The 22,093-nt window shown below is 42.7% G+C and overlaps 1 protein-coding gene across 6 annotated transcripts in view; it reads right to left on the reverse strand.

Moving 5' to 3' along the window:
• Positions 1 to 22,093, reverse strand: part of usp19 (ubiquitin specific peptidase 19) — a 217,995-nt gene that overhangs the window by 124,182 nt on the left and 71,720 nt on the right. For all 6 annotated transcript variants that reach the window (XM_059943872.1, XM_059943873.1, XM_059943870.1 and 3 more), the window contains 2 exons: positions 21,226 to 21,738; positions 3,321 to 3,711 (listed from right to left, as the gene is read on the reverse strand). In XM_059943872.1, coding sequence (XP_059799855.1) covers positions 3,321 to 3,711; positions 21,226 to 21,738 — 904 coding nt within the window. The remainder of the gene's footprint in view (positions 1 to 3,320; positions 3,712 to 21,225; positions 21,739 to 22,093) is intronic.

Here is a 22,093-nt window from a genome sequence, read left to right on the forward strand (position 1 = left end):
ATTGCCATGGGACAATAAAGATTGAGGGTGCGAGTCAGGGCCTGGACCAGACAGCATGAAACAAGCCGACGTATGGCCACTGCTGGAGTGGATGGAGCCAATTCAAAGCAGCAGAACTGAGGCAAGGCAAGGAGAAATCAAGGCAGCAGGACCCAGGTTCAAGAGTGAGGAACTAGCTGACGTCTGACTGATTTAAAGGCCAGGCCAGATTGGGGACAGGTCGGAGCAAGGCTGCGGGTCCCACACCAATCTCAAGGCTATATATTGTATAAGTTGAAAATAAATGCACTTTTGAGTTTTGAAAAGGTTTTACATTTCCAATTCAAAAATGATTAGGGGTGGTGTGGATGGATTGAGTTCATGTGATACCATCTTATGCGAAGTTAAAGGCATGAACTTTATCCCACATGATTCCATTGTTGCCTCTCTAACACTCACCTCAAAAACATACTCTCAAGATGCAGATTATTCTACCAACGTTATGTAAAAATTGGCAGTCATCTCTCCCCTGGGTCTGATGTTGCAAAGTCGATAGACTGGAAACTCATCAATGTCCTGGCTTCATGCACTTTGTGTGCAATCTGAAGCCAGGTTTATACAGGATGTGGTGTGTGAGCTTTTCTGGGAATGGATTTCTTACTGCTGCTTTGTGAATCAGTCAAGGTGAGGAAGGGCATGTTTCTGAATTACATAAATTCACAAACTCTGCATGACATCACTCTTAACCAAGAGTGCAGTTCAGCATTCATATAACTGGAGAAAACAGTGACAGCTGAAAGATTTCTGATCATACAGAAAATTAGCAATGATCCAAGTCTGTGAATGGCCTAGACCCTTGGTCAATTCATTCCCCAACTAGTGCAGTATAGCAATCACTCGAAGCACAAGTTCCGAGTATAAACCATGTCAGCTCATGACCAAATTTCTTTGACTGATTAGAACATGTCCAACTGTAGTTACTGGTCACCGAGATGGATGGGGCAACACAATGGCTCAGTTAGTATACATAGAACACTACACTACAGTAAAGGCCCTTCAGTCCAACATGTTGTGTTGACCTTTTAATGTACTCAAAGATCAATCTAAAACTTCCTTCCCACATAACTGTCCATTATTCTAGCATCCCTGTACCTAAGTCTCTTAAATGTCCCTAATGTATCTGCCACTACCACCATTCATAGTAAGTCATTTCCACTGCTCTCTGTGTAAAAAAACCTAACTTTAACATCTCCCCCCATACTTTCTCCAATCGCCTTAAAATTGTGCCCCCTTGTATTAGTCATTTCCACCCTGGGAAACGATCCCTGGCTGTCCACTCTATCAAAGCGTCATTATTTTAAATAGCTCTCATCTTCCTTCACTCCAAAGAGAAAACCCTTAATTCATTCAATCTATCTTCAATGTTCTCTAATCCAAACATCCTGGCAAAGTTCCTCTGCACCCTCTCTAAAGTTTCCATGTCCCTCTATGAGGCAACTATAACTGAATACAATACTCCAAATGTGGTCTAACCAGAGTTTTAGAGATGCAACATTACTGTGGGCTCTAGAACTCAATCCCCTGACTAATGGAGACCAACACACCACATCCCTTCTTAACCACCTTATCAACTTAAGCATTAACTTTCAGGGATCTATAGACACAGACCCCACAATCCCTCTGTTCCTCCACACTGGTAAGTTTCCTGACATTAACCCTATTAACTTGAAGTCAGAACAATCTTCCAAAGTGAATCATTTCACACTTTTCCGAGTAGAACTCCTCTGTCACTTCTCAGCCCAGCTCTGCAACCTGTCCATGTCCCATTGTAAACTATGTCAATCTTCTACACTCTCAACAGCTTCACCAACCTTTGTGTCATCTGCAGAAAGTAAAGCTGTCAACTGTCAGCTTCAGCAACCCAGGTTTATCTGTACTGTATGAAACTTGTTAGTCCTTCCTGTAATCATGTCAGCTTGCCCAGTACTCCAGTTCCCTCCTACAAGGTAAATATGTGCAAGATGGCAGGCTAATCCTTCACTAAGTTTTTGATGAGTGGTAGAGGAATGGATTGGGGGGGGGGGGGTAAAAAAATTTCAAGCAATAGGATTACTCTATAAGCTGGTATGGACCTGATGGGCCAAAATAACTCATGGCTTCAGAAGATACGAATGAAGACAGTACAAAGGTTCTGAATCTGTCTGAGCACCAACCAAGATGCTCCAGTTGGAGTGTGTGCCAAGAAAAAACCCATGGTTGCCCTTCAGCATTGATCAATCTCCTGGTGAACAGAACTAACATATTGCTGCTGGATAATATCGAACTGGGCATACAGCATCATAGAATAAGCTGCAAAGATTACTAGCAGGAGAGCTGATCAGATAGAACGCATATGAAGTGGTCTGGGAAAGGAGACATTGGGAAGATGGGTCCACTTGGGAGAAAACAAATCTTCAAGTTAACTACAAAACTGTTACTATTAGCTTGAGGAAAGATAATAGATTTAAAGATGAGCTCTATTTGTCACATGCACAGTGAAAGTCGTCATTTTGCATCAAATCAAATCAGTGAAGATTATGTTGGGCAATTCACAAGTATTGCCACATTTCTAGCACCAACACAGCCGTAACCTGTACATCTTTAGAATGTGGGAGGAAACCTACGGGCTGACTGGGAGAGTGTACGATCTCCTTAGACAGTGACATGAGTCAAACTCTCATCTTACAGGTGGTACTGCAAAGTTCCACACTAACCACTACCCCACACCTCTTTAAATTCCTTATCCAGATTAAATAATGAAAAGAAAGAACATGGAACTCTCTCACATGAGAAGCATTAAGATGAAAATAACTACATCCAATGGAATTAAATATAATATACAAGCATATAAACAAGCAGCAGGAGGTTACTCAGCTTCTTGAGCCAGCTCTGTCATTTAAGACAAGTTCAGCCTCAACTGGAGGCAGACAGGAACTCTTCACAGCCACCTGCCTCTCATAACCCTTCATCCCTTTGCTTAACAAGAAACAATCTACCTTACCTTAAAAATACTGAGAGACTCTGTTTGGAAGAAGAGAGTTTCACGAGGGAACAAATGTCATGCACTCCCTCTGTGGCAAGCAGCTCTTCTTAGATAGGGTAAAACTCCTGGCATGTTCTCACCAAGGCCCAATATAATTATAACTAGACAGCTTTTACACCATACAAATTCTCTCATTCAGAAGTCCAATGCCTTAACAGAGGTACAAAGCAAAGCAGCAAACCAAAAAACAGAAGTTCATTTATAGCATCTCCAACCTCTAAACAGTATTAAATTTTAAAAAGATACAAAAGGTGATCACCTTCAACTTTTTCCTCAGAAAGACTTTCCTTCATCTGGTTGGTGCTCTCCATAGATGAGTGAGACGGCGATGTGGTGTCCTCACTAGGCCTTTCTAATGGGACCTGCCCTTCAGTCAGTTGTTTGATAGGGTCCATTTGGCTTCCAACAGATGTGTCAGAATTCTCATTTACAGAATCACTCCATGTCACTGTCCTTTCAACAGTTACATCAGCAACCTCAGGACAGTTTCCAACAGATTCCTGAGCCTTTGTCCCAGTGTCACCTACTATTGGATTCACGGGAACATTTACACCTGAAGGCTGTGCCACACTTTCACAGAATAATCGAGCTGATGTAGCGTTGATATCATGGCTCTCAGCAAGCAGTTTCTCCTTCTCGGTCACTTCCAACTTGTGCAAAGAGAAGAGAAGATAAGCATTAGTATCTTGGGAGAATTCACTGGCAGAGCATCATAATCTGAATGCAGCCAGATTGGCTCAATTGACCTCATGCTTCCAGAAAACCAACCCAACCATCTTCCTCAAAACTGTGTGCATCATTCATAGACAAATGCAGTCAGTTTAAACTAAACAGCACGAATCAGTCAGTCACATAGTATGAAAATGGCTTTTGGCCCACTAATCTGTACCTACCACTGAGTCCATACCTACCAGAAAACACCAGTGTTACCTACCGTAAAACCCTGTCTGTAGCTACCAGAAAACACCAGTGTTACCTACCATAAAACCCTGTCTGTAGCTACCAGAAAACACCAGTGTTACTTATCATAAAATCGTCTGTACCTACCAGAAAACACCAGTGTTACCTACCATAAAACCCTGTCTGTAGTTACCAGAAAACACCAGTGTTACTTACCATAAAAACCCTGTCTGTAGCTACCAGACAGCACCAGTGTCATTTTACTCTTCTCACATTCATAGACACTGCTCACCTTGCCCTGTATATGCTCATCCAATCTGCCAGCATTAGTCCAGTTCCATCAATGCCTTTCCTACCTATTGTCCAAATGCCTTGTATATGTTGCAATTATATCTGCTTCCACCTCCTTTGACAGCTTGTTCCAGAAATTCACCACCCTCAAGGAAAACGTATTCAAATCTCCTCTCAGGTTAAGTTTACAGCTCTCCAGACCATGTTAGGGAATGGAGCTTCAGCTTGATGACCTTCAGATTATTAGGGAAAGTGAAGCAGTGACGGTCAGGAGCTACAGGGAGGTAGTCACCCCAAGGCTACAAAAGACATATAAATGGGTGATTGTCAGGCGAGGGAAGGGAGATCGACAGTGGAGTGCACCCCTGTGGCATTCCCCTCAACAACAAGTACACTATTTTGAGTCATCTTTGTGGGGGGGGGGTGGGGGGGGAGAAGAGAAGAACACCTTACTGGGGGAAACAACAGCTGCTGTACCTCTAGCACTGAGTCTGGTCCTGTAGCTCAGAACAGTAGGGGAATGAAGAGGATGGCAGCATGGCAGCAGTAGTAGGGGATGCTATAGTCAAGGGGACAGATAGGTGATTTTGTGGACACAAAAAGGAAACTTGGATGGTAGTTTGTCTTCCAGGTGCAAGGGCCTGCAATGTTTCTGAACGTGTCCACAATATCCTGTGAAAGGAGGGTGAGCAGCCAGAAGTTGTGGTACATATTGGTACCAACGAATTAGGTAGAAAAAGGGAGGTCTTGAAAACAGAATACAGGGAGTTAGGAGGGAAGCTGAGAAATAGGACCTCGAGGGTAGTAATTGCGGGATTACTGCCTGTGCCACGCGGAAGTGAGGATAGGAACAGAATGAGGTGGCAGGTAAATGCATGCCTGAAGAATTGGAGCAGGGGGCAGGGATTCAGATTTCTAGATCATTGGGACCTCTTCTAGGGCAGGTGGGACCTTGATGGATTGCACGAATCTGAGGGGTCCAATATTCTTGTGGGCAGCTTTACTAAAGCCGTTGAGAGTGGTTTAATCTAATATGGTAGAGGGATGGGAACTAGGACGATAGAGCTGAGGATAAGCCAGCAGAGTTTACAAGTAGATGATGGGTGTAACCTGAATGTAAGGAAGGACAAGGCAATGATTGGGTACAAATACAGACAGCGCAAAGAGTTAAATTGTACCACAGAGGCAAAATTCAAAAGGGTGAAGAACACAGGACTGAAGGTACTGCATTTAAATGCATGCATAATTTGGAATATGGTGGACGAATTTGAAGTGCAATTAGAGATTGGTTGGTATGATGTTGTAGGCATCACTGAGTCATAACTGAAAGGTGGCCGTAGCTGGGAGCTTAACATCAAATGATACAACTTGTATCACAAGAACAGGCAGGAAAGCATAGGCAGTGGCGTGGCTCTATTGGTAAGAGATGGAACATCTTTAGAAAGAGGTGACAGAGGGTCAGAGAATATTGAATCTTTGTAGGTGTAATTATGAAAATGCAAGAGTAAAAAACATCATTATGGGAATCATTTATAGGCCTCCAAATAGCAGCCAAGATGTAGGGTTAAGATTGCAAAAGGAGCTGGAAAAGGCATGTAATAAGGGTAATGACACAACTGTAATGGGGTATTCAATATGCAAGGAGATTGAGAAAATCAGGTTGGTGTCGGATCGCAAGAGAGGGAATCTGTTGAATTCTTACAAGATCTTTTTTTTAAAAGAGCAGATAGCAGATTGTGCTTGAACTCACTCGAGGAAAGGTCATCTTAGATTGGATGTTGTGTAAAAACCTAGACCTGATTCAGGAACTATTCATAAAGGAACACTTAGGAGGCAGCAATCATAATGTGATTGAATTCATACTGCAATTTGAGAGGCAAAAGCACAAGTCAGACGTATCGGTATGGGAATGGAATAAAGGGAATCACAAGAGAGGAACTTGCCCAGATGGATTAGAGGACACTGGTGGGGACAACAGCACAGCAGAGATGGCTTAAGTTTCTGGGAATAGTTCACAAGGTGCAGAATAGATATATCCCATAGAAGTTGTTCTCAAATGGCAGGTGCAGGCAACCTTGGCCTACATGGGAAGTTAAAGAATGCATTAAAGTCAAGGAAAGGGTATATAAAGTAACTAAAGTGAGTGGGAAGCTTTTAAAATCCAACAAAATGCAACTAAAAAAAGCTATAAAGATGAAATAAGAGGGCAAACTAGCCAATAATATAAAGCAGGATACTAAAAATTTTTTAGTTATATAAAGAGTGAAAGAGAGGTGAGAGTTGATATTGGACCACTGGAAAATGATGCTGCTGAGGTAGTAATGGGGAACAAAAAAATAGATTAACTTATTGGGTACTTTGCATTTGTCTTCTCTATGGAAGACCCAGCAGGGTGCAGAGGTCTGTGAGTGTCAGTGAGCAGGAGTGAGTGCTGTTGCTATTACAAAGGGAAAGGTCTTAAGGTGAATAAGTCACCTGGACCAGATGGACTACATCCCAGAGTCTTGAGAGAGGTTGCTGAAGACATAACTGAAGCATTGCTCACGATTTTCAAGAATCACTTGATTCTAGCGTGGTCCCAAAGGACTGCAAATGTCACTCCACTCTTTAAGAAGAGAGGAAGGCAAAATAAAGAAAATTATAGGCAAGTTAGCCTAACCTCAGTGGTCAGGAAAGTGTTGGAGACTAATGATAAAATAAGTCAAAGTCAGCATGGTTTCTATTAAGGAAACCATTCACAAATCTGTTAAGAGTTCTTTGAGGAAGTAACAAGTAGGGTGGATAAAAGAGAGGTAATGGATGTCACTTACTTGGATTTTCAGAAGGTATTTGATAAGGTACCACACACGAGGCTGCTTAACAAGATAAAATCTTATGGTGTTACAGGAAGATATTGGCATGAACAGAGGAATGGCTGACAGGCAGGAGGCAGCAAGTGAGAATAAAAGGGGCCTTTTCTGGTTGGCTGTCAGTGACTAGTGGTGTTCCTTGGGGACAGTATAGGGACTGCTACTTTTCACACTGTTTGACAGTAATTTAGGTGATGGAATTGATGACTTTGTGGCAAAGTTTGTGGATGATACTAAGATAAGTGGAGGGGCAAGTAACGCTGAAGGAAGCAATGCAATTGCAGCAGGATTAGACAAATTGGAAGAATGTGCAAAAAAGTGACAGAATGGAATAGTGTTGGGAAATATATGATAAAGCATTTTGGTAAAAGGAACAATAGTGCAGACTATTATCTAAATGGAGAGAAGATTCAAGTATCAGAGATGTAGAAGGACTTGGCAGTCCTCGTGCAGGACTCCCAGAAAGTTATTTTACAGGCTGAGTCTGTGGTAAAGAAGGCAAATGTGATGTTGGCATTTATCTCAAGGGGAACAGAATATAAAAGCAAGGAGATAATGCTGAGCCTTTATAAGACACTAGTCAGGCCACACTTGGAAGTATTGTCAACAGTTTTGGTCCCCATATCTCAGAAGGGATGTGCTGTCATTGGAGAGAATCCAGAGGAGGTTCACACCAATAATTCTGGGAATGAAGGGGTGGACTGTACTCTTTTCATTAGATGCAGCCTTGCCTGCTGAGCTCCTCCAGCATTTTGCGTGTGTTGCTTGGATATCCAGCATCTAGATTCTCTCTTGTTTATGAGGAGCATTTGGCAGCTTTGAGCCTGTACTCACTGGAATTTAGAAGAATGCGTGAGGTGGGAGTAGAGAGGATGTTTAACTTGAGCCTTAAACTTGAGGAGTGACCATTTAGAACAGAAGTAAGGAAGAATCCTACTAGCCAGAATAGTGAATCTGTGGAATTCTCTGCAGCAGACTGTAGTGAAGGCCAAGTCTGTGGATATATTTAATCCAGAAGTTGATAGTTTTCTCATTCGTCGGGGAATCAAAGGATATGGCAAGGCAGCTATATGGGGCTGTGGTATTCCTGAATGGCCTAATTCTGCTCCCATGTCTTATAACTCTAACCATCTATACAACTCATTTTATAAACCTTCACAAGGTCATCCCTCAGCTCCAATTTTCAGAGAGAAGAAACCCAGTCTCTTCACTCCAGGTAACATTTTGGTGAATCTGCTGTCATCTTCCAAGTATTTCCATATCTGGTAGGGTGGTGACCACAACTGGGCATGATACTCGGTGCAGCCATACCAGCATTCTATGCAACTAAAACATGACGCTAAGCACGTCAAATTGCATTTTCACAACCTTATCCACCTGCATCCATTTTCAGGAATCTGTAAATTTGCAACCCAAGATCTCTCCAAGATATATACAGTACATATGATCTATAGGTCCCATTGGTATTTAATAACTCGAAGTGCATGGCCTGATTCTTGTCTGGATTAAACATCATAAACCACCATTCCTTACAGTTTTTCCAGATGATTTGTATGTGCTGTATCCTTAGACAACTATCTTTGCATTGGACATCAAAACCAACCTTTATGTTGTCTGCAAATGTACTAATCAGACCCCTATGTTTTTCTTCCATCGTTTATACCTGTTAGAATCAAAGCTTCCAGTTCCAGTCGCTGTGGAACAGCACTGGCCACAGCCTTCTAGTCTGAAAATCCATCCACCACTCTCTGCTTCCTATCACCAAGACAACTGGGTTCCAGTTTGCCAACACTCTGCAGACCCTTTGTGCCTTAACCCCTTACCCATGGAGACAAATAGAAAACAAACACGAGATTCTGCAGATGCTCAAAATTCAGACCATCACACACAAAATGCTGGAGAAACTCAGGTCAGGCAGCATCCATGGAAATGAATGAACAGTGAACATTTCAGGCCAAGGAGAGGAAGGGGGAAATTGTAGGAATAAAAAGGTGGGGGGAAGGGAAGGATGACAAGCCAGAAGGTGATCAGTGAAGCCAGGTGGGTGGGAAAGGTAGAGGGCTGGAGAAGAAAGAATCTCATAGGAAAGGACAGTAGAGCTTGGGAGCAAGGGAAGTCGGAGGGACATGAAAGATGCAGGAAGGGGTGGGGGAAAAATTACCAGGAGGAGAAATTGATGTTCATGCCATCAGGTTAGAATATGAGATGTTGCTCTTCTAACCCAAGAGGTGATTCATTGGGACAAAAGAGGAGTCCATGGACTGACATGTCAGAATGGGAAGAGGAATTTAAATAGTTGGCCACGGAGAAATTCTGCTTTTGGCAGATGGAGCGGAAGTGTTCAACAAGCGATTCTCCAGTTCATATCAAGTCTCACCAATGTAGAGGCAGTGGCATTAACATTGGGAGAATCAGATATATTAGACAACTCCATTAGATTCGCAGGTGAAGGTCTGTTTGAGGCCCTGAGTAAAGGCGAGGGAGGAGGCAAATTTCTACCCTGCCTTTAAATTCACTTGGCCCATTTCTAATCATCGGTCTCCATCTCCAGAAATACACTGTCAACCGATATATTTTATAAACCTACTAATTTTCAAGGCTATCTTGACTATACGTCTTCCCACCATCTTTCTTGTAAAAATGTTCTTCCCTTTTCTCAGTTCCTTTGTCTCCACCGCACCTGTTCTGAAATGCAAGTTTCCTTTCCTTCTTTAAGGATTAGTCTCTCTTTCTTCAAAGAATGGGGATTTCCTTCCTCCACCATTGATGATGCCCTCACCTACATCTCCTCCATTTCCCAGACATCTGCATTCACCGCATCTTCTGGTCACCTCAACAGTGGTAGAGTTCCTCCTGTCCTTACCTACAACCCTATGAGCCTCCACATCCAACACATCCGCCATTCTCCCCAACTACCACCATCCCAAAGGAATCCTACCACCAAGTACATCTTTACTTCCTCCCCACTCTCCGCTCTCCATAAGTACATTTAACGTCCTACATGATCCTCCTGTCCATTCATCCCTCCTCACTAATATCCCTCTTGGCACATATCCCTGCAAGGAAGTGAAATGCTACACCTGCCCATTCACTTCCTCCCTCCCTCGAGGCGTCAAAGATTCCAGTGAGAGGACAGAAGAATGGGGTTGAGAGGGATAATATATAAACCGTGATGGAATGGCAGAGTAGACTAATTCTACACTTATGTTTTATTTTAAAATCTTATTTATTATCAGTGGTTAAGATGATATAGTGCCTATAGAAAGTATTCACCACCTTGGGAAGTTTCTATAATTTATTGTTTTACAGCATTGAATTATAGTGGATTTATTTTGGCTTTTTTTTGACAATGATCAACAGAAAAGACTTTCATGCCAAAGTGAAAACAAGTTTCTACAAATTGGTCTGAATTTACTGCAATCATTAAATACAAAATAATTGATTGCATAAGTATTCACCACCTTCAAGTCAGTATTAAGAAGATCCACTTTTTTTTACAGTAGGAGCAGGAGTAGGCCATTCAGCCCTTCTAGCCAGCACCACCATTCACTGTGATCATGGCTGATCATACACAATCGTACCCCGTTCCTGCCCTCTCCCCATATCCCTTGACCCCGCTGTCTATAAGAGCTCTATTTAACTCTCTCTTGAATGCATTCAGAGACTTGGCCTCCATTGCCTTCTGAGGCAGAGCATTCCACATATCCACCACTCTCTGGGTAAAAAAGTTTTTCCGCATCTCTGTTCTAAATGGTCTACCCCTTATTCTTAAACTGCGGCCTCTAGTTCTGGACTCACCCATCAGCGGGAACATGCTTCCTGCCTCCAGTGTGTCCAATCCCTTAATAATCTTACATGTTTCAATCAGATCCCCTCTCATCCTTCTAAATTCCAGTGTATGCAAGCCCAGTCGCTCCAATCTTTCAACATATGACAGTCCCGCCATTCCGGGAATTAACCTTGTGAACCTACGCTGCACTCCCTCAATAGCAAGAATGTCCTTCCTCAAATTTGGAGACCAAAACTGCACACAATACTCCAGGTGGGGTCTCACCAGGGCCCTGTACAGCTGCAGAAGGACTTCTTTACTCCTATACTCAATTCCTCATTATAAAAGCCAGCATGCCATTAGCTTTCTTCACTGCCTGCTGTACCTGCATGCTTGCTTTCATTGACTGATGTACAAGAACACCTAGGTCAGGGGTCGGCAACGTTTACCACTGAAAGAGCCAATATGGACCCATTTCCCACAGAAAAGAAAACACTGGGAGCCACAAAACCCGTTTGACATTTAAAATGAAATAACACTGCATACAACGGTTTTTTTTTGCCTTTATGCTATGTATAAACAAACTATAATGTGTTGCATTTATGAAATTGATGAACTCCTGCAGAGAAAATGAAATTACATTTTGAACTCCGAAAAAAAGACGTTGGGTTGAAGGTTACTCCATAGTTAGCCTACCTTGGATCAAAGAATTAAAAGAAAGCGCGCACTACCGGGTGTCAGGCATTGGCAGTGGTGATGTATATTAATAGCGATAAAAAACACGGTGTGCTACACGCAGCGCTAAAATAAAGCCACTGCAGTCAAAGGTAACTTTATTCGAACTAAACAGCCTTGCTTTAAAGCCTCCCTCAACCCGTCCCCGTGGGCCCGGATGCTCCAAAAGACACGCACTCACAAACCCCCGTAGGCTATCTCCCTTAGCCGGAACGGTGGCTAATTGTGAGCCGGTTCGAATGTGTCAGGAAATGGGGTCTCCACAACGTTTTTAGATTGTACAAGATCAAATTAATCTTCAAATTTCGAATTACATTTCAAAAACTAACAAACCACGGGGAGCCGCAGCACAGAGATGAAAGAGTCGCCCGCAGCACAGAGATGAGAGAGGCGCCTGCAGCTCCGGAGCCGCAGGTTGCCGACCCCTGACCTAGGTCTTGTTGTACTTCCCCTTTTCCTAACTTGACTCCATTTAGATAGTAATCTGCCTTCCTGTTCTTGCCACCAAAGTGGATAACCTCACATTTATCCACATTAAACAGCATCTACCATACATTTGCCCAATCACCCAACCTGTCCAAGTCACCTTGCATTCTCATAACATCCTCCTGACATTTCACACTGCCACCCAGCTTTGAGTCATCAGCAAATTTGCTAATGTTACTTTTAATCCCTTCATCTAAATCATTAATGTATATTGTAAACAGCTGCAGACCCAGCACCGAACCTTGCAGTACCCCACTGGTCACAGCCTGCCATTCCGAAAGGGACCCGTTAATCACTACTCTTTGTTTCATGTTAGCCAGCCAATTTTCAATCCATGTCAGTACTCTGCCCCCAATACCATGTGCCCTAATTTTGCCCACCAATCTCCTATGTGGGACTTTATCAAAAGCTTTCTGGAAGTCCAGGTACACTACATCCACTGGCTCTCTGTTGTCCATTTTCATAGTTACATCCTCAAAAAACTCCAGAAGATTAGTCAAGCATGATTTTCCCTTCATAAATCCATGCTGAACTGGACTGATCCTTCTACTGCTATCCAAATGTGTCATAATTTCCTCTTTTATAATTGACTCCAGCATCTTTCCCACCACTGATGTCAGGCTAACCGGTCTATAATTCCCTGTTTTCTCTCTCCCTCCTTTCTTGAAAAGTGGGACAACATTAGCCACCCTCCAATCAGCAGGAACTGTTCCTGAATCTATAGAACATTGGAAAATGATTACCAATGCATCCACGATTTCTAGAGCCACCTCTTTAAGTACCCTGGGATGCAGACCATCAGGTCCTGGGGACTTATCAGCCTTCAGACTCAACAGTCTATCCAACACCATTTCTTGTCTAATATAAATTTCCTTCAGTTCATCCTTTACCCTAGTTCCTTTGGCCACTATTACATCTGGGAGATTGTTTGTGTCTTCCCTAGTGAAGGCAGATCCAAAGTACCTGTTCAACTCATCTGCCATTTCCTTGTTCCCCATAATAAATTCACCCATTTCTGTCTTCAATGACCCAATTTTGGTCTTAACTATTTTTTTTGCTATTCACATACCTAAAGAAGCTTTTACTATCCTCCTTTATATTCTTGGCTAGTTTACCTTTGTACCTCATTTTTTCTTGGCGTATTGCCTTTTTTGTTATCTTCTGTTGCTCTTTAAAAGCTTCCCAGTCCTCCGGTTTCCCGCTCATCTTTACTATGTTATACTTCTCTTTTATTTTTATACCGCCCTTTACTTCCCTCGTCAGCCATGGCCGCCCCTTACTCCCCTTAGGATCTTTCTTCCTCTTTGGAATGAACCGATCCTGCACCTTCTGCATAATTCCCAGAAATACCTGCCATTTTTGTTCCACTGTCTTCCCTGCTATTGTATTGTTCCATTGAGCTTTGGCCAGCTCCTCCCTCATAGCTCCATAGTTCCCTTTGTTCAACTGTTAAACTGACACATCCGATTTTCCCTTCTCCTTCTCAAATTGTAGGTTAAAACATATCATATTATGGTCACTACCTCTTAATGATTCCTTTACCTCGAGGTCCCTGATCAAATCCAGTTCATTGCACAACACTAAATCTAGAATTGCCTTCTCCCTGGTAGGCTTCAGTACAAGCTGTTCTAAGAATCCATCTCAGAGGCACTCCACAAACTCCCTTTCTTGGGGTCCAGTACCATTCTGATTCTCCCAGTCTACCTGCATGTTGAAATCTCCCATGACAACTGTATCATTACTTTTGCGACATGCCAATTTTAACTCTTCATTCAACTTACACCCTACATCCAGACTGCTGTTTGGGGGCCTGTAGATAACTCCCATTAGGGTGTTTCTACCCGTTAAGAATTTCTCAGTTCTATCCATACTGACTCTACACCCCCAGATTCTATGTCCCCCCTCGCAAGGGACTGAATATCATTCCTCACCAACAGAGCCACCCCAACCCCTCTGCCAGTCAGTCTGTCCTTTCGATAAGATGTATATTCTTGAATATTCATTCCCCAGGCCCTGTCCGCTTGAAGCCATGTCTCAGTTATTCCCACAACATCATACTTGCCAATTTCCAACTGAGCCTCAAGCTCATCTACTTTATTCCTTATACTTCGTGCATTCATATATAATACTTTTAATTCGGTACTCCCCTTTCCTTTCATATCAATTCCTATTTCACTTGGCCATACTGTATGATCTCTTCTTGAGCTTTCTACTCCATTGATTCTGTTGTCCTTTTTAACTTTTCTTATTTTCACTTTCCCTTTAACTCCATCCTTATATTTCCAGTTCATCCCCTCCCCCCCACTACTTAGTTTAAACACATCCATGTTGCAGTGGCAAACCTGTCTGCCAGAATGCTGGTCCCCCGCCTATTAAGGTGCAACCCGTCCCTTTTGTACAATTCATCCCTACCCCAAAACAGATCCCAGAGGTCCAAGAATGTAAATCCTTGCTTCCTGCACCAGTTCCTCAGCCACACATTCAGATCCATTATCTCCCTGTTCCTGCCATCTCCAGCACGAGGAACTGGAAGCAAACCAGAGATAACCACCCTGGAAGTCCTGCTTTTTAGCCTTCTTCCGAGTTCTCTGAAGTCCCGTTGCAGAATGTCCTTCCTCTTCTTCCTGATGTCATTTGTGCCAACATGCACTACCACTTCCGGCTGTTCACCTTCACCCTTGAGGATTCCCTGCAATTGGTCCGTGATGTCCTGGATCCGAGCACCAGGGAGGCAACACACCATCCTTAAATCTCGCCTGTTGCCGCAGAAACCCCTTTCCGTACCTCTTACTATGGAGTCCCCTACTACCACGGCTCTTTCTGATGTCTGACTCCTCGGCTCTGCTTCTGCACCAATTTTGGGCTCGCAGACCTGTCCGCCTCTCAGACTGGCAGTATCTTCTGTCCTGACAGCTTCCAAGAAGGTGAACCTGTTTACGAGAGGTACATCCCCTGGGGTCTCCTGTACTTCAAGCATCCTTTCCTTCCTCATCTTCGTCCCCTTTCTCTCTTCCGGTATCCTCAGTGTAACGACCTCACTGGAGGTCCTGTCCAGAAAACCCTCGTTTTCGTGGATAAACCAGAGGTCATCCAGTTCTTTCTTCAGTGCCGCAATATGTTCCCTCAGAAGCTGAATCTGGAACACTTTCCACAGCTGTAGCAGCCGGGGGCACCATCAGTGTCCCTGACCTCCCACATCATGCACGTAGCACACTGAATCAGCTTAGCGGTCATGTCTTCACCCTCTGCAATTGTGCCTGGCGTAGTCTCCTCGCCGAAGACTCTCGAGCCAAAGACTAGCACTTTTCACACCAGGCACTTCCCTCGACCAGGCCACTTCTGGCAGCGATTACAGCCTTGAGACGGTGTGGAATAGGTCTGTATCAGCTTTGCACATCTGAACACTGCAATTGTCACCCATTCTTCTTTACAAAACTACTCATGTTGTCAGATTGCATGGGGATTGTGAGTGACCAGCCATAGATTCTCAATTGGATTGAGGTCTAGACTCTGACTTGGCCATTCCAGGACATTAACTTTGTTGTTTTTTTTTTAAGCCATTCCTGTGTAGCTTTGGCTTTATGCTTGGGGTCATTGTCTTGCTGGAAATCAAGTCTTCTCCCAAGTCACAGTTCACTAGACTAGATCAGGTTTTCCTCCAGGATTTATCTGTATTTTACTGCATTCATTTTACCCTCTACCTTTACAAGCCTTCCAGGGCCTGCTGCAGCCACCATGTTTCAAGGTAGGGATGGTGTGTTTTTGATGATGTGCAGTGTTTGGCTTACACCAAACATTGTGTTTATTCTGATGGCCAAAAAGCTCAATTTTGGTTTCATCAGACCATAGAAACTTCTTTCAACTGACTTCACAGTCTCCCAAATGCTTTCTGGCAAACTCTAGCCAAGATTTCATGTGAGTATTTTTTTAAAACAGTGGAATTCTCTTTGCCACTTTCCCATAAAACTGTGACTGGTGAAGCATCTGGGCAACAGTTGTTGTATGCACAGTCTCTCCCATCTCAGCCACTGAAGCTTGTAATTCCTCCAGAGTTGTCACGGGTATCTTGGTGGCCTCCCTCACTGGTCCCCTTCTTGCACAGTCACTCAGTGTTTGAGGACGGCCTGCTCTAGGCAAATTTACAACTGTGCCATATTCTTTCCATTTCTTGATGATTGATTTAACTGTACTCCAAGGGATATTCAGTGACTTGGAAATTTTCTTGTATCCATCTCGTTCTTTTCAATAACCTTTTTGTGGAGTTGCTTGGAGTGTTCTTTGTCCTTGTGGTGTAGATTTTGCCGGGATACTGACTCGCCAGCAGTGGGACCTTCCAGACACAGGTGTATTTCTACTGCAATCAACCCTGACTGCACACAGGTGATCTCCGTTTCACTAATTATGTGACTTCTAAAACCAATCGGCTGCACCAGTGATGATTTGGTGTGTCATGTTAAAGGGGGTGAATACTAATACAATAAGATAAGACTGCTCAACAGATCCTGACCCGGATCTGGGCCATACCTTCAAAATATCTGGACCTGACTTGCACTACCTTACTTTCCCTTTTCTATTTTCTAATTATGATTTATAATTTAAAATTTTAAATTATATTTATTTTGATTTGTACTTCAGGGAACGCAAAGCGCAGAAACAAATGATCACTGTGATGACTGTACGCTCTAGTATCAATTGTTTGGTGACGATAAAGTAAAATCAATTATTTTGTGTTTTATATTTGTAATTAATTTTGATCACTTTGTAGAGATGTTTTCACTTTGACAGAGTCTTTTTCTGTTGATCAGTCAAAAAATCTTAATTAAATTCACTGTGATTCAATGTTGCAAAACAAGAAAGCATGAAAACTTCTAAGGGGAAGGGTGTGGTGGTGAATACATTGTAAAGGCACTGTATACTTTTAAAACTTAATTAGTAAAGAAGAAAAGCAAAGAAAGCTGCAATTGAATGAAGTTGTCCCAATGCCAATGGAATGTGAGCACATGCATGAGGCACAGAAACAAAGTTAGAAATTAAAATGAAGCTTGTGCTGATGTCACGCTGGCAATTTCATGTATATACACTGGGTTCTTGTTAATTGGGACACATCAGGACCAGTACACTTTGGCTCAACTGGCTACCCTGAAAAGCCAAAGCTTCATGGAAATAGTTATAAAGGTATAAAAAAGACAATTGGAGTAACAATTTATGTATTTAAGTGAAATACAGAACAAATATGAACACTATCAATACCACTACAGTACTAGGAAACTACAACAGTCCCTAGCAATTACTGGAGGAATTCATCCAGCGTACTCTGCCGTGTTCTTTTGACTGACTGTAAATGAACACCTAGTGCAGATAATGTCTGCCTTCACACAATGCTTTCAATTATTGCATCCTCCAAATCTTTATTTTTATTGTAACATTCAAGATGATTATTAATACCTTCAAATTCTTCATAGCTCCTAACATGAAGTAGTGAAATTGTTTCACTTTCACTCCCAGCCGACTCTAGTATCTCCAAGCCTGAATGCTTGAAAACAGTGAGGAAATCAGTTCTGAATTGTCGTACTGCTTCTTTCTCGCTAACCATCAGTGACAAAAATTGCTGATTTTTGAACACAAGCACTTGCAATTGACAATGCTTAGAAACTGTTTGCTCTGAGCATGGTTTAGCGACTAATGGCCACACAAATGCACACTATTGACGCTAGTTAGAAACTGTTCACAATAGTTTCCTGCCTCAATTATGTGGCACGGTGTTCCAAATAAATAACGGGAATCCCAACTATTTTTCTGATTAGGTTTTTGTTCTTTAAGTGTTGTCCAAAATAAGTGGCTGCCACAATTAACTAATTGCCTAATTAACCAGAATCCAGTGTATAAGGAAAAATGGCTCCCCCCCCCATTCATAGGTACTTTACACTTACACTCCACATCTCATACCTAACACTGACACTCTCCTCTCCAGTCCCTCACCACCCTCTTCATCCTCCCCCATTCACTGTCACTTTACACTGACACTCCACAACTCCCACCTACACTGACACACTCACTCTATTGTGTTTTCATCTGCCCGCGCTGCTACCTAGAAGTTTCTCTTTCCAAGAGTCACTATTTCCTGTCAGAGTTTCCTTATGTACAGATACCCCTGCATGTAGCATCACTATATGTGTGTGTGATACACACACACTTTTTTTGATATCGAGTAACAATCATTTTGTTCTCATTTTCACTCGTGAACTGAAGAATGACAATGAACAATCTTGAATGGTGAATTCATTCACTGGAACATAATGATGCAGCTGCTAGACAACATTTTCTACAGAAATTAATGGAAGTACTTCCCTGTCAATTCAATAGTTTCATGATGTAGGTTAATATCTAAACTCCTTTCCCTTTTTTAATGACTACTCCACTCATTTCAAAATGACAGATTTTAGACTGCTTCCTGCAAAGAATGTCTCCCAAGGTCAAGTTTTCACTGCATTGAGAGATCAGACAACATAATTCTGTTTGAATATGCTGTTAACCTGTTGGCCAAGCTTCAGTTTTCCAGCACAAGGATTATTAAATGGGTCAAAGGAGAATGGGGTGTGAGGTTTGGGAAGTGGAGAAAGGCCGGATGGATTTTAAAGTATTGTGGAACACCATAATGGGACGAGGCCAATGCATTCTAGGATATAGTGCAGGGCAGTAGGATGTCAGTGGTATTTTGAAAGGGAAGAGGAGAATAGGGATGGATTGGGTGAGATGTTTCTGGGTTCACTAAGGAGCTGATGGCAGACATATGGAAGGCGAGTGGAATGGGTCTGGGGTAGTGGACAGCTGGTATGACATTGTGGGCATCACTGAATTGTGGCTGAAAGAAGATTATAGTTGGGAGCTTAATAACAAAGGATATACTTTGTATCGAAAGGACAGGCAGGAAGGCATAAGTAGTGGTGTGGCTCTGCTGGTAAGAGATGGAATTACATCTTTAGGAAGAGGTGACATAGGATCAGAGAATGTTGAATCTTTATGGATAGAGTTAAGAAACTGCAAGGATAAAAAAGAAATTATGGAAATAATATATAGGCCTCCAAATAGTAGCCAAGATGAGATTGAGATTGTAAAGGGAACTGGAAAAGGTATGTAATAAGGGTAATATCACAATTGTAATGGGGGATTGCAATATGCAGAGAATGGGAAAATCAATTTGGTGTTGGATTGCAAGAGAGAGAATTTGTTTAATGCCTACAAGATGGCTTTTTAGAGCAGCTTGTGCTTGAGCCTACTCGGGGAAAGGCTATCTGAGATTGGGTGTTATGTAGTAATCCAGATTTTATTAGGGAGCTTAACATAAAGGAGGCAGTGATCTTAATATGATTGAATTCATACTGCAAGTTGAGAAGGAGAACCATAACTCATGTATATCAGTATCGCAAAGAAATGGAGGTAATTACAGAGGCATGAGAGAGGAACTTGCCTAGGTGGATTGGATGGCGATGATGGCTGAAGCTTCTGAGAGTAGTTCACAATGTGCAGGATAGATATGTTCTACAGGAGATGTTGTCAAACAGCAGGGGCAGGCAACCATGGCTGACGAGGGAAGTTAAGGACTGCATAAAAACCGAGGATAGGACATATAATGTAGCAAAAGTGAGTGGGAAGTTGGAAGATAGGGAAGTTTTTAAAATCCAACAAAAGGCAACTAAAAGCCCTAAGGAGGGAAAAGATGAAATATGAGAGCAAACCAGCCGATAATATAAAGCAGGATACCAGAAGTTTTTTTTCCCCAGTTATAAAAAAAGGGAGGTGACATTTGATATTAGACCACTGGAAAATGATGCTGGTGAGGTAGTGTTGGGGGACAAAGAAATGGCTGATGAACTAAAATCATTTCTTTGCATCAGTCTTCACTGTGGAAGACACTAGCAGTGTGCCAGAGGTCCATGCATGTCAAGGAGCAGGAGTGAGTGCCATTGCTATTACAAAGGAATAAGTGCTGGCAAACTCAGAGGTCTTAAGGTGGATAAGTCATCAGATGGATGACACCCCAGGGTTCTGAAAGAGGTTGCTAAAGAGATTGTAGAGGCATTAGTAATGATATTTTAAGAATCACTAGAGTCTGGAATGATTCCAGAAGACTGGAAGATTGCAAATCTCACTCCACTCTTCAAAAGGAAGAACGACAGAAAAAATTATAGGGCAGTTAGCCTAACCTCAGTGGTTGGGAAAGTGTTGGAGTCCATTATTAAGGATGAGGTTTTGGGTACTTAATGATAAAATAAGTCAAAGTCAGCATGGTTTTTGTAAAGGGAAATCTTGCCTGACAAATTTGTTAGAGTCTTTCGAGGAAGTAACAAGCAGTGTGGATAAAGGAGAGGCAGTGGATGTCACTTATTTGGATTTTCAGAAGGCATATGATTAGGTGTCACACACAAGGCCGCTTAGCAAGTTAAAGATGCTGTAATTGGTGGAGGAACTCAGGAGGCCAGGCAGCATCTAGGGAAAAGAATAAACAGTCGATGTTTCATGCTGTTCATCAGGATTGGAAAGGTAGAGGCCAGAATAAGAAAGTGGAGGAGGAGGGGGAGGAGGAGGACAAGCTAGAACATGATAGGTGAGACCAGGTAAGGGGTAAGGTGGGCAGGGGGAGGGGAAGAGTTAAGAAGCTGGGAGGTGATAGGTGGAAGAAGTAAAGGGTTGAAGGGAGGAATCTGATGGGAGAAAGGGAAAGAGGAGAGGCAGGAGAGAGGGTGACAGACAGTTAAGGAGAGAAGAGATAAGAGAGGAGCCAGAATGGGAACGGAGAAAAGGCAGACAGATGAAAGGTTTTGGCCAGAGGTACTGGAATATATTCCCACCTCTAGTTGCCCAGTGAAGGTGAAAGTGTGTTAATTGAACCACTATGGACAGACCAATCTTTTGCCAAGCCACTGGACATCCATTGGACTTGCATTCACTCCATTTATGTGACATTCGTTTTTACAAATCTGAGTGCCTAATGGTGAAGTAAACTGTGACCAACTTTATGTTTTACAAATGTTGTCTCAAACAAGCTAAAAAAGAAAATGCTTTGTATTTTAGGCCACAGGCCTGCACACAGTCCCACATGTGAAAGATACACAACTGCAGCGTGGAAAACCTACCTCAGCTTTCTCAGTCGATACTAGCCCTGCATTGGCCTCACATTTCTCCTCCATGTGCCAGTCTCCCTGAGGACCCCGGCCATTCCTCTTCACCTTACATTCAACTGTTGAATCCAATAGTCCTCCATCAGAGTCACTTATACGAAGTTCATTTGCTGCAGTTTTTGGACTTTCAGCACACTTTGCGTCCTTTTCAAAGGAGACAGAGTCGGTTCCTTCACTGGACTTGACGTAGACAGGCTGCGTTGCAATGGGCTCGTGGATAACTCGAGTGTTATCCAGATTCTTACACTGAATGGTACGTTTTACCCCAGGCTCAGGCGGCGATTCTGTCTTTCCCGGGGCTTTCACTTTGATGGGGCGTTTGATTCCGCGCTCGGATTTTGTTCTTTTTTCCGTGAGGTCAGACAATTTTCCCGATTTCACCTCTTCGGAACTTTCAATGGGTGAAACCTTCTCTTTCCCAGCATCCTTTGGTGGAATAATCGTGGCCTGCCCTTTATTTTTCTTCTTCTGTAATGGTAATGAGAACACAGGTGAGTGTAAACCCTGCAACTTCAAACTGCATTTTAAAGATCTGTAGAATCTTCCAACACCAATTTGACCCATTGTCTGTGCTGAACTCCTGAAAGACATCTCATTGTCTCACTCCCTGCACTTGCCCCAATCAACCTACAATATTTTGTTCAAGAACATGTGTATTTACTTTTGGAGAATTATTACTCAACTTGTTTCTGACACCATTACACTCTGTACACCAAATTCTCAGAATCAGAGTTAATCCTGGATTGGGGAGCATGCCTTATGAGAATAGGTTGAGTGAACTCGGCCTTTTCTCCTTGGAGTGACAGAGGATGAGAGGTGAACT

This window comes from Hypanus sabinus, chromosome 19 (genome assembly GCF_030144855.1).
Source record: "Hypanus sabinus isolate sHypSab1 chromosome 19, sHypSab1.hap1, whole genome shotgun sequence".
NCBI lineage: Eukaryota > Metazoa > Chordata > Chondrichthyes > Myliobatiformes > Dasyatidae > Hypanus > Hypanus sabinus.